General features: G+C 44.6%; 1 protein-coding gene across 1 annotated transcript; it reads right to left on the bottom strand.

The window, feature by feature from the left end:
- Window positions 1-511: 511 nt before the first annotated feature.
- LOC135529911 (gamma-aminobutyric acid receptor-associated protein-like 2) lies at window positions 512-14381 on the bottom strand. The gene is made up of 4 exons (XM_064958317.1): window positions 14117-14381; window positions 12884-12939; window positions 7245-7417; window positions 512-1093 (listed from the first exon to the last, which is right to left on the bottom strand). Exons 1-4 carry the CDS (start codon window positions 14148-14150, stop codon window positions 1003-1005), a joined length of 354 nt encoding a protein of 117 aa, XP_064814389.1. The 5' UTR covers window positions 14151-14381; the 3' UTR covers window positions 512-1002.
- Between the last annotated feature and the right edge of the window lie 228 nt (window positions 14382-14609).

Here is a 14609-nt window from a genome sequence, read left to right as displayed (position 1 = left end):
GCTGTAATAACAGTCTGTGTGTTACTTTATGAACTGGTATAATGCTGTAATAACAGTCTGTTACTTTATGAACTGGTATAACGCTGTAATAACAGTCTGTTACTTTATGAACTGGTATAATGCTGTAATAACAGTCTGTTACTTTATGAACTGGTATAACGCTGTAATAACAGTCTGCTACTTTATGAACTGGTATAATGCTGTATTAACAGTCTGTTACTTTATGAACTGGTATAATGCTGTAATAACAGTCTGTTACTCTATGAACTGGTATAATGCTGTAATAACAGTCTGTTACTTTATGAACTGGTATAACGCTGTAATAACAGTCTGTTACTTTATGAACTGGTATAATGCTGTAATAACAGTGTGTGTTATTTATTTTATTGAACCTTTATTGAACTTGTTTAACCTGTTTAATAACAGTGTGTTACTTTAGGGCTGGATCAGAACAGTTGTTCTCCAGGACCGAAGAGGAAGAGCCCTGGTATAGGTCAATAAAAACACAAGGATCATTCACATTTTTTATTGGTTAGGTTATCCAGCTACCTTACCGTTCAAATAGTTAAAATTATTTGAAATATAAATCTTCAAGGATAAAAGCCAAACTAAAAGTGAAACTTCAAAAACAAAACCAAAAATATTATTTCACGAATGAAAAAACAAACAAACTCAAAAGCACCTAAACTAATGTAAAGCACAAAACGTCAGACAAAACCAAAACAGTCCAATTTGTATCACTATACATAACATCATCATAATAATAATAATAATAATAAACATATTAATAAATGAATGTGTACAGCATCGATACAAAACATGTGCAGGAATAGATTAGACAGACTGGTGACACACATCATGATGGTTCTCACTCAACTGATCACTCTCTTCATCTATTTATTTCACTTCTTTTCTCTGGGGTTTCCCAGGGCTTCTCCCAGGGGTGGTGGGTGGTGTATTCTGTCGTAAGTAAGGCTTATGATGACCACGACGACGGCGGGTCTAGACACCGAAGGTGTTCTCTCCGCTGTACGCCACGTATAAAAACCCGTCCTCGTCCTTCTCCTTCTCGTACAGCTGTCCCATGGTGATGCTGCAACGGGAGGTCACAACAAACACTTCTTTTACAACGCATTACCAAAGATTTCAGACCCCTTCACTTTTTACACATTTTGTTACAGTCTTATTCTAACATGGATTAAATAAAATAAAAAAAATACTCATCAATCTACACACAATACCCCATAATGACATCACAATACCCCAGAATGACATCACTATACCCCATAACGACATCACAATACCCCATAATGACATCACAATACCCCATAACGACATCACAATACCACCAAGTAAATCCCACAATACCACCAAGTAAAAACAGGTTTTAAGAAATGTATGAAAACGTATTTACATAAGTATTCAGATCCTTTACTATGAAACTCCAAACTGAGCTCAGGTGCATCCTGGTTACCTTAATCATCCTTGAGATGTTTCTACAACTTGATTGGAGTCCAACTGTGGTAAATTCAATTGATTGGACATGATTTGGAAAGGTACACACCTGTCTATATAAGGTCCTACAGTTGACAGTGAATGTCAGAGTGGAAGGACAATGATCTCTGCAGCACTCCACCAATCAGGCCTTTATGGTATGCTGTGTGGATGTTTTTCAATGCCAGTGACTAGGAGACGAGTCATGATTGAGGCAAAGATGAACGGAGCAAAGTACAGAGTGATCCTTGATGAAACATTTCTCCAGAACACTCAAGACCTCAGACTGGGCTGAAGGTTCACCTTTCAATGGGACAACGACCCTTAGCACACAGCCAAGACAAAGCCGGAGTAGCTTTGGGACAGGTCTCTGAATGTCCTTGAGTGGCCCAGCCAGAGCCTGGTCTTGAACCCGATCGAACACCTCTGGAGAGACCTGAAAATACCTGTGCAGCGATGCTCCCCATCCAACCTGACAGAGCTTAAGAGGATCTATAGAGAGGAATGGGAGAAACTCACCAAATACGGGTGTGCCAAGTTTGTAGAGTCAAACCCAAGAAGACTCGATGCTGTAATCTCTGCCAAAGGTGCTTCAACAAGTACTGAGTAAAGGGGCTGAATACTTAGGGAAATACTTTAAAAAAAGAAACATTTGCAAAAATTTCTAGCAAAACCTTTTAGCTTTGTCATTGTGGGGTATTGTGATGTCATTATGGGGTATTGTGATGTCATTATGGGGTATTGTGATGTCATTGTGGGGTATTGTGATGTCATTGTGGGGTATTGTGACGTCATTATGGGGTATTGTGATGTCATTATGGGGTAGTGTGATGTCATTATGGGGTATTGTGATGTCATTATGGGGTATTGTGATGTCATTATGGGTTATTGTGATGTCATTATGGGGTATTGTGATGTCATTGTGGGGTATTGTGATGTCATTGTGGGGTATTGTGATGTCATTATGGGGTATTGTGACGTCATTATGGGGTATTGTGATGTCATTATGGGGTAGTGTGATGTCATTATGGGGTATTGTGATGTCATTATGGTGTATTGTGATGTCATTTTGGGGTATTGTGATGTCATTATGGGGTATTGTGATATCATTATGGGGTATTGTGATGTCATTGTGGGGTATTGTGACGTCATTATGGGGTATTGTGATGTCATTATGGGGTAGTGTGATGTCATTATGGGGTATTGTGATGTCATTATGGGGTATTGTGATGTCATTATGGGTTATTGTGATGTCATTATGGGGTATTGTGATGTCATTGTGGGGTATTGTGATGTCATTGTGGGGTATTGTGATGTCATTATGGGGTATTGTGACGTCATTATGGGGTATTGTGACGTCATTATGGGGTAGTGTGATGTCATTATGGGGTATTGTGATGTCATTATGGTGTATTGTGATGTCATTTTGGGGTATTGTGATGTCATTATGGGGTATTGTGATATCATTATGGGGTATTGTGATGTCATTATGGGGTATTGTGATGTCATTATGGGGTATTGTGATGTCATTATGGGGTATTGTGATGTCATTATGGGGTATTGTGTGTAGCTTGAAGAGGAAAAAACAATTTTATCAATTTTGGAATAAGGCTGTAAACGTAACAAACTGTGAAAAAGGTCAAGGGGTCTGAATACTTTCCGAATGCTCTGGATTTGTGTATAACTCAAACTAAAGGATATCCTGTGGGAGCAGCAAGCCAGTTCTAACCCAGCAGCCACTAGTATCCGTGGGCTCAGACCAGGACCCAACCCAGCAGCCACTAGTATCCGTGGGTTCAGACCAGGACCCAACCCAGCAGCCACTAGTATCCATGGGTTCAGACCAGGACCCAACCCAGCAGCCACTAGTATCCGTGGGTTCAGACCAGGACCCAACCCAGCAGCCACTAGTATCCGTGGGTTCAGACCAGGACCCAACCCAGCAGCCACTAGTATCCGTGGGTTCAGACCAGGACCCAACCCAGCAGCCACTAGTATCCGTGGGTTCAGACCAGGACCCAACCCAGCAGCCACTAGTATCCGTGGGCTCAGACCAGGACCCAACCCAGCAGCCACTAGTATCCGTGGGTTCAGACCAGGACCCAACCCAGCAGCCACTAGTATCCATGGGTTCAGACCAGGACCCAACCCAGCAGCCACTAGTATCCGTGGGTTCAGACCAGGACCCAACCCAGCAGCCACTAGTATCCGTGGGCTCAGACCAGGACCCAACCCAGCAGCCACTAGTATCCGTGGGCTCAGACCAGGACCCAACCCAGCAGCCACTAGTATCCGTGGGCTCAGACCAGGACCCAACCCAGCAGCCACTAGTATCCGTGGGTTCAGACCAGGACCCAACCCAGCAGCCACTAGTATCCGTGGGTTCAGACCAGGACCCAACCCAGCAGCCACTAGTATCCGTGGGTTCAGACCAGGACCCAACCCAGCAGCCACTAGTATCCGTGGGTTCAGACCAGGACCCAACCCAGCAGCCACGAGTATCCGTGGGTTCAGACCAGGACCCAACCCAGCAGCCACTAGTATCCGTGGGTTCAGACCAGGACCCAACCCAGCAGCCACTAGTATCCGTGGGTTCAGACCAGGACCCAACCCAGCAGCCACTAGTATCCGTGGGCTCAGACCAGGACCCAACCCAGCAGCCACTAGTATCCGTGGGTTCAGACCTGGACCCAACCCAGCAGCCACTAGTATCCGTGGGTTCAGACCAGGACCCAACCCAGCAGACGCTAGTATCCGTGGGTTCAGACCAGGACCCAACCCAGCAGCCACTAGTATCCGTGGGTTCAGACCAGGACCCAACCCAGCAGCCACTAGTATCCGTGGGCTCAGACCAGGACCCAACCCAGCAGCCACTAGTATCCATGGGTTCAGACCAAGACCCAACCCAGCAGCCACTAGTATCCGTGGGTTCAGACCAGGACCCAACCCAGCAGCCACTAGTATCCGTGGGTTCAGACCAGGACCCAACCCAGCAGCCACTAGTATCCGTGGGTTCAGACCAGGACCCAACCCAGCAGCCACTAGTATCCGTGGGTTCAGACCAGGACCCAACCCAGCAGCCACTAGTATCCGTGGGTTCAGACCAGGACCCAACCCAGCAGCCACTAGTATCCGTGGGTTCAGACCAGGACCCAACCCAGCAGCCACTAGTATCCGTGGGTTCAGACCAGGACCCAACCCAGCAGCCACTAGTATCCGTGGGTTCAGACCAGGACCCAACCCAGCAGCCACTAGTATCCGTGGGTTCAGACCAGGACCCAACCCAGCAGCCACTAGTATCCTTGGGTTCAGACCAGGACCCAACCCAGCAGCCACTAGTATCCGTGGGTTCAGACCAGGACCCAACCCAGCAGCCACTAGTATCCATGGGCTCAGACCAGGACCCAACCCAGCAGCCACTAGTATCCGTGGGTTCAGACCAGGACCCAACCCAGCAGCCACTAGTATCCGTGGGTTCAGACCAGGACCCAACCCAGCAGCCACTAGTATCCGTGGGTTCAGACCAGGACCCAACCCAGCAGCCACTAGTATCCGTGGGTTCAGACCAGGACCCAACCCAGCAGCCACTAGTATCCATGGGTTCAGACCAGGACCCAACCCAGCAGCCACTAGTATCCGTGGGTTCAGACCAGGACCCAACCCAGCAGCCACTAGTATCCGTGGGTTCAGACCAGGACCTGGATGCTGTGTCTTATTGAGGAAGAGGTCAAACTATGAACCCACGAGGAGCGGGTCCTTTAGAGCAGCTTGTCTATATCTATACCTCATGTCCCTAGTTAACCCACCAGTGTGTCTATATCTATACCTCCTGTCCCTAGTTAACCTGGTTAACCCACCAGAGTGTCTATATCTATACCTCATGTCCCAGGTTAACCCACCAGTGTGTCTATATCTATAACTCATGTCCCTAGTTAACCTGGTTAACCCACCAGTGTGTCTATATCTATACCTCCTGTCCCTAGTTAACCCACCAGCGTGTCTATATCTATACCTCATGTCCCTGGTTAACCTGGTTAACCCACCAGTGTGTCTATATCTATAACTCATGTCCCTAGTTAACCTGGTTAACCCACCAGCGTGTCTATATCTATACCTCATGTCCCTGGTTAACCTGGTTAACCCACCAGTGTGTCTATATCTATAACTCATGTCCCTAGTTAACCTGCTTAACCCACCAGCGTGTCTATATCTATACCTCATGTCCCTGGTTAACCTGGTTAACCCACCAGTGTGTCTATATCTATAACTCATGACCCTAGTTAACCTGGTTAACCCACCAGCGTGTCTATATCTATACCTCCTGTCCCTGGTTAACCTGGTTAACCCACCAGTGTGTCTATATCTATACCTCATGTCCCTAGTTAACCTGGTTAACCCACCAGCCTGACTATATCTATACCTCATGTCCCTAGTTAACCTGGTTAACCCACCAGTGTGTCTATATCTATACCTCCTGTCCCTGGTTAACCTGGTTAACCCACCAGTGTGTCTATATCTATACCTCATGTCTCTGGTTAACCCACCAGCGTGTCTATATCTATACCTCCTGTCCCTGGTTAACCTGGTTAACCCACCAGCGTGTCTATATCTATACCTCCTGTCCCTGGTTAACCTGGTTAACCCACCAGTGTGTCTATATCTATAACTAATGTCCCTGGTTAACCCACCAGCGTGTCTATATCTATACCTCCTGTCCCTGGTTAACCTGGTTAACCCACCAGTGTGTCTATATCTATACCTCCTGTCCCTGGTTAACCTGGTTAACCCACCAGTGTGTCTATATCTATACCTCCTGTCCCTAGTTAACCTGGTTAACCCACCAGTGTGTCTATATCTATAACTCATGTCCCTAGTTAACCTGGTTAACCCACCAGTGTGTCTATATCTATACCTCCTGTCCCTGGTTAACCCACCAGTGTGTCTATATCTATACCTCCTGTCCCTGGTTAACCCACCAGCATGTCTATATCTATACCTCATGTCCCTAGTTAACCTGGTTAACCCACCAGTGTGTCTATATCTATACCTCCTGTCCCTGGTTAACCTGGTTAACCCACCAGTGTGTCTATATCTATACCTCCTGTCCCTGGTTAACCTGGTTAACCCACCAGTTTGTCTATATCTATACCTCCTGTCCCTGGTTAACCTGGTTAACCCACCAGTGTGTCTATATCTATAACTCATGTCCCTAGTTAACCTGGTTAACCCACCAGTGTGTCTATATCTATACCTCCTGTCCCTGGTTAACCTGGTAAACCCACCAGTGTGTCTATATCTATACCTCATGTCCCTAGTTAACCTGGTTAACCCACCAGTGTGTCTATATCTATACCTCCTGTCCCTGGTTAACCCACCAGCGTGTCTATATCTATAACTCATGTCCCTAGTTAACCTGGTTAACCCACCAGTGTGTCTATATCTATACCTCCTGTCCCTGGTTAACCTGGTTAACCCACCAGTGTGTCTATATCTATACCTCCTGTCCCTGGTTAACCTGGTTAACCCACCAGTGTGTCTATATCTATAACTCATGTCCCTGGTTAACCCACCAGTGTGTCTATATCTATACCTCCTGTCCCTGGTTAACCTGGTAAAACCTAGCCTCCAGTATATTTGTGCTGTATGGTCAGTGTCTGACAACATCAGTGGCTAAAAGCAGTGTTTTATCTATTTAACTTGGGGAAATATCGTTTTCTAAGGTGCCATTTCTGAGTGCTTAGAGTCCCGACCTGGACTGAGGCACGGTCTTATCGACGAAGAGGAAGATGGCCTTCTCCGAGGGCAGCTGGATGCGTTTCCTGATGATCCACATGAACTGGGCCACCGTGATGTCAGAGGGGACCAAATACTTCCTCTTGTCGATGTCCACAATCTGAGACCCAGACACCTTCTCCACGATCACCTACAAAACAGACAACACAGAGTCATGTCATATTGGATGTTTGTAAGTGTTCACGTAAATTGCCCTCCTGGAACAATAAAGATTGACTGAATTGAAAGATATGACAGCGTAGGGATGTGCATCTTTCCCTTTCAAGACGATTCGATACACATCTAGATACAGGGACTCCAACACCATAGAGGAACCATATATATCTAGATACAGGGACTCCAACACCATAGAGGAACCATATGGATCTAGATACAGGGACTCCAACACCATAGAGGAACCATACACATCTAGATACAGGGACTCCAACACCATAGAGGAACCATATATATCTAGATACAGGGACTCCAACACCATAGAGGAACCATATATATCTAGATACAGGGACTCCAACACCATAGAGGAACCATATATATCTAGATACAGGGACTCCAACACCATAGAGGAACCATATATATCTAGATACAGGGACTCCAACACCATAGAGGAACCATATATATCTAGATACAGGGACTCCAACACCATAGAGGAACCATATATATCTAGATACAGGGACTCCAACACCATAGAGGAACCATATATATCTAGATACAGGGACTCCAACACCATAGAGGAACCATATATATCTAGATACAGGGACTCCAACACCATAGAGGAACCATATGGATCTAGATACAGGGACTCCAACACCATAGAGGAACCATATGGATCTAGATACAGGGACTCCAACACCATAGAGGAACCATATACATCTAGATACAGGGACTCCAACACCATAGAGGAACCATATGGATCTAGATACAGGGACTCCAACACCATAGAGGAACCATATATATCTAGATACAGGGACTCCAACACCATAGAGGAACCATATATATCTAGATACAGGGACTCCAACACCATAGAGGAACCATATACATCTAGATACAGGGACTCCAACACCATTGAGGAACCATATACATCTAGATACAGGGACTCCAACACCATTGAGGAACCATATACATCTAGATACAGGGACTCCAACACCATAGAGGAACCATATATATCTAGATACAGGGACTCCAACACCATAGAGGAACCATATATATCTAGATACAGGGACTCCAACACCATAGAGGAACCATATATATCTAGATACAGGGACTCCAACACCATAGAGGAACCATATATATCTAGATACAGGGACACCAACACCATAGAGGAACCATATATATCTAGATACAGGGACTCCAACACCATAGAGGAACCATATGGATCTAGATACAGGGACTCCAACACCATAGAGGAACCATATACATCTAGATACAGGGACTCCAACACCATAGAGGAACCATATGGATCTAGATACAGGGACTCCAACACCATAGAGGAACCATATATATCTAGATACAGGGACTCCAACACCATAGAGGAACCATATATATCTAGATACAGGGACTCCAACACCATAGAGGAACCATATACATCTAGATACAGGGACTCCAACACCATTGAGGAACCATATACATCTAGATACAGGGACTCCAACACCATTGAGGAACCATATACATCTAGATACAGGGACTCCAACACCATAGAGGAACCATATATATCTAGATACAGGGACTCCAACACCATAGAGGAACCATATATATCTAGATACAGGGACTCCAACACCATAGAGGAACCATATATATCTAGATACAGGGACTCCAACACCATAGAGGAACCATATATATCTAGATACAGGGACTCCAACACCATAGAGGAACCATATATATCTAGATACAGGGACTCCAACACCATAGAGGAACCATATGGATCTAGATACAGGGACTCCAAGAACGTATGTTGTCGAAACGTATTTTTAAATAATTAAAGCTGAAATGGCTTGAGTCGATAAGTATTCAACCCCTTTACTGGCTCGCCTAAATAAGGTTCAGGAGGAACAATGGGTTTAACAAGTCACATAATCAGTTGCATGGACTCACTGTGTGCAATAATAGTGTTTAACATGATATTTGAATGACTACCTCATCTCTGTACCCCACACATACAAGTATCTGTACGGTCCCTCAGTAGAGCAGTGGATTTGAAACACAGATCCAACTACAAAGACCAGGGATGTTTTCCAATACCTAACAAAGAAGGGCACCTATTGGTAGATGGGTGTAAAAACATTTTTTTTTTTTAAATCAGACTATTGAATATCCCGTTGAGCATGGTGAAGTTATCAATAACACATTAGATGGTGTATCAATACACCCAGAGATACAGAGATACAGTCACTACATAGATACAGTCACTACAGAGATACAGTCACTACAGAGATACAGTCACTACAGAGATACAGTCACTACAGAGATACAGTCACTACAGAGATACAGAGATACAGTCACTACAGAGATACAGTCACTACAGAGATACAGTCACTACAGAGATACAGTCACTACAGAGATACAGTCACTACAGAGATACAGAGATACAGTCACTACAGAGATACAGTCACTACAGAGATACAGAGATACAGTCACTACAGAGATACAGTCACTACAGAGATACAGTCACTACAGAAATACAGTCACTACAGAGATACAGTCACTACAGAGATACAGTCACTACAGAGATACAGAGATACAGTCACTACAGAAATACAGTCACTACAGAGATACAGAGATACAGTCACTACAGAGATACAGTCACTACAGAGATACAGTCACTACAGAGATACAGTCACTACAGAGATACAGTCACTACAGAAATACATTCACTACAAATATACAGGCGTCCTTCCTAATGCAGTTGCTGGAGAGGAAATACATTTCCCAGGGATTTCAACACGAGGCCAATAGGGACTTTAAAACTGCTACGGAGTTTAATGGCTGTGATAGGAGAAAACTGAGGATGGGATCAACAACATTGTAGTTACTCCACAATACTAACCTAATTGATAGAATGAAAAGAAGGAAGTCTTGTACAGAATACAAAATATTCCAAAACATGCATCCTGTTTGCAACAAGGTGCTAAACTAATACTGCAAAACCTGTGCCAAAGCCACTTACTATTTGTCCTGATTACAAATGGTTATGTTTGGAGCGAATCCAATACAACACACTACTGAGTACCACTCTCCATAGTTACAAGCATAGTGGTGGCTGCATCATGTTTGCTTGTCATCCTTAAGGACTAGGGAGCTATTCAGGATAAAAAGAAACAGATGGAGCTAAGCACAGGCAAAATCCTAGAGGACAACCTGGTTCAGACTGCTTACTAGACACTGGGGGGGGGGGGGGTGCTTTCCACTAGATACTGGGGGGGGTTGCTTTCCACTAGATACTGGGGGGGGGGGGGGGGTTGCTTTCCACTAGACACTGGGGGGTTGCTTTCCACTAGATACTGGGGGGGGGGGGGGGGGGGGTTGCTTTCCACTAGACACTGGGGGGGTTGCTTTCCACTAGATACTGGGAGATGAATTCACCTTTCAGCAGGATAATAACCTAAAACACAAGGCCAAATCTACACTGGGGGCTGCTTTCCACTAGACACTGGGGAGGGGGGTTGCTTTCCACTAGATACTGGGGGGGTTGCTTTCCACTAGATACTGGGGGGGTTGCTTTCCACTAGATACTGGGGGGGGGTGCTTTCCACTAGATACTGGGGGGGTTGCTTTCCACTAGATACTGGGGGGGGGGGGGGGGGGTTGCTTTCCACTAGACACTGGGGGGTTGCTTTCCACTAGATACTGGGAGATGAATTCACCATTCAGCAGGATAATAACCTAAAACACAAGGCCAAATCTACACTGGGGGGCTGCTTTCCACTAGACACTGGGGAGGGGGGTTGCTTTCCACTAGATACTGGGGGGGTTGCTTTCCACTAGATACTGGGGGGGGTTGCTTTCCACTAGATACTGGGGGGGTTGCTTTCCACTAGATACTGGGGGGGGTTGCTTTCCACTAGATACTGGGGGGGGGGGGGTTGCTTTCCACTAGACACTGGGGGGGGTTGCTTTCCACTAGATACTGGGGGGGTTGCTTTCCACTAGATACTGGGAGATGAATTCACCATTCAGCAGGATAATAACCTAAAACACAAGGCCAAATCTACACTGGTGGGGCTGCTTTCCACTAGACACTGGGGAGGGGGGGGGGGGTTGCTTACCAGGAGGAGAGGGAACGTGAGGGGGGGAGGACGTGCGTAGTTGAGGTACAGTTTTGACAAAATCATCCTGAAAATGGCAAAAGAAAAATGGTTGTCTGGCGATGATCAACAACCAATTTGACAGAGCTTGAAGAATTTTGAAAGAATAAATGGGCAAATATTGTACAATCCAGGTGTGCAATGATCTCAGTCCAGGGGTCTGAAGGCACTGCATGTCTTTATTTCCTTTAAATTAAATTTAAAAACACGTTTTCACTTTGTCATTACGGTGTGTAGATGGGTGAGATTTAAAAAAATATATTCTTTCCATTTTGAATTCAAGCTGTAACAAGAAAACGTGGAATAAATCAAGGGGTATGAATACCTTCTGAAGGCTCTGTACATGCAATTTGACACGAATGATGAGCTGCATTTTCAGAAGATAGAAATAATATAATATGATGCAAAAAGTTTTAAATTAATGTGAACCGGCGATTCCTAATGTTTTCTGACCGATGCTATGCTACATTTGGATCGGTTTGGGGTCCACTTGTGTCACGACTTCCTCAAAAGTCGGTCCCTCTCCTTGTTCGGCCGGCCTTCGAGCCACCGCCGATCCACTTTTCATTTTCCATTTGTTCTGTCTTTGTCTTAAATCACACCTGGCTTTACTCAACCAATGACTTGTTTATTATTTAACCCTCTGTTCCCCCATGTTTTGTTTGTGAGTGATTGTTTATTGTGATTCGGTCCGTCTTTGTGGGGTCGTGATGTCACTTTGTATATTTGCCTTTTTTGAGTAAAGTACATTGGTTACTCATATCTGCTGTCCTGCGCCTGACTCTCTACACCAGCTACACCCAGGGCCTTTACAACTGGCTTCTTAAACATTTGAATTGGGGACCGATGTGCAACCATTACAGCCTGATGAGACAGGCATTAAAAAAAATCACTGTTACATTGTAATAAATATGTTATAACGATGCGTGAAACACTTCTATAAAGTTATTTTAACAACAAAATCCCGCTGTACCTAATATCATTAATAACCATCAGACATAGGAGTTAGCATAGCAGGGCTCAGGGCTAAATGGACATTCCTTCGGTCCCTACAGAGTTCGGTAAATCATTTTCTGTACCTTACCTGAAATAATGTGCCTCTCGGGCAATTCAGACTGATTTGAGGAGCCTTTGTGCTTAGTTTCTATTATAGTGTTTTCGTTATATATCTGTTTTGCATTTCATATTGATGTGTTTATTTTCATCTGTAAAAGAGGCATTGGTCTCAGCATGACTCCCTGTCAGAATAAAAGGTACAACAACACATCCAACACCCGGTGAAAACCCGTCTCACTCACCGGAACCCTATCTGGGTACTTGCTGCGTATTTTGGCCGACTCTATACACCGATGTTCTGTTGAGAAGAAGAGATGGATTGAGAGATGTTGTGAAGGGTGTTACACTGTAATACAACATGTTTCAACCCCTCCTAGCTACCGGGAGGGGAGGCGTTATGCTCCAGCCTTTACTCTAAACCAGCTGATTCAGCTAATCAAGAACCTTAAGAGCCACTTAGATTAGTAGAATAGGCCGGAGGGTTGCCCCCCTGACCTACTCAGTTCACCAAAGAGCAGGGTTGTGTCCCAAAATGCCCCCCCCCCCCCCCCCATTCCTTGCGTAGTGCACTACTTTTAACCAAGGCTCTGGTCAAAAGTAGTGCACTATATAGGGAATAGGGTTCCATTTGGAACTCAATCCCTTGGGTGGCTGTGACAGGAGGATCAACATTTGACAAGAGGTCACATGACGTTGCCTGACCGAGATCCACAGGCATCAGCAGCAGCTGTTGGACACCAGATGCACTCTGGGTAATCACTAGCAAAAGCTGCCAATTCACTGGGCTAAATATGTCAATATTTCCCCTAGGCTACTTCTCTATGTGTCAATCTAACACATAAGCCATACAGGTGTGGCCTATATCCAAATTATGTAACAAAAGGGAAAAGAAAACTCTGGAATAGACTTTTGTTAAAATATATAAATAATTTTTGCCATGTTACGTAAGAATATTTCAGCCATATATCGTTGTAATGTTATCACAATAATACCCCAATGTTCAGGGGATATGCCATGCGTCAGGAGCAAAGGATTGAGACAACATTTTGACAACTGTTTGTTAGAACAGAATAGGCCTAGTTCTAATTGACATGATATATTTACTTTCAATATCACGATCATATCAGTTGTCATGTCAATAGGAACGACATGTCCGGAATCGAGGTGATTCAAATTGAAAACGCATAGCACATTTAACCAGTAAAACAACCAATCCATTAGCAATATGTGACTAATGTCTTAAGTGACGTCGACATACAATTTAGATTAACTTCGTAGTGTTATTTTGTAGCCAAAGGACTCAACAACATCTGAGCGGCGAGGCCACTACAGTCAGCTGATGTTAGTGCAGAAAAGTAGCCAATCATAATCAGCAAATGCCATTTAAAAAAAGAAGAATACAGAGGAGATACATATTTGTTCCTATTTTGACAATTGTGTTATCTGCCTGTTATGAAACAAGTAACCCCCTTTACCCAGGGAATGATCCTCTTTGAACATCCACTTCATGGTGGCTGATTCCAGGAGAGTTTGCTCGATGCGCGGTAAAATCGTAGAGGGTTGGTGAGGAATCAGACAGTGACAACAACAAAAAAAGATTGCTAATGCTGTATTCCTAAAACTCAAAACAATGTAAAAATGTTGACCAAGAACGTCAACAATGTAGCAAAACAAGTCTCAGTCGGCCTCAGCGATGCCGTCACTATGGGACTGTACCATCGCATCGCAGGGGACGGAGGCTGATTCGAGTGGGTGCGGTTCAGGGACACACAGGCTGCGCAGATTATCAGATCTTTACAACGCCTCGGTGTTTAACGTTTGCGTGTTTAACGTCCAATCACCAATCCACACGATAAAGACGTAGCTAACAGTCTGCTATAACCTAGAGCAGGTCTGCGCAGAGTTTGTATCTCTGGAACATATCTAGGATCTCAGTCTACTTTCCTTCTTTTTTTTTTAAAGGTACTT

The sequence above is a fragment of the Oncorhynchus masou genome, unplaced genomic scaffold (assembly GCF_036934945.1).
Source record: "Oncorhynchus masou masou isolate Uvic2021 unplaced genomic scaffold, UVic_Omas_1.1 unplaced_scaffold_1208, whole genome shotgun sequence".
Classification (NCBI taxonomy): Eukaryota; Metazoa; Chordata; class Actinopteri; order Salmoniformes; family Salmonidae; genus Oncorhynchus; species Oncorhynchus masou.
The sequence above is the reverse complement of the archived record's forward strand: the minus strand, read 5'-3'. Positions and strand labels throughout refer to the sequence as shown.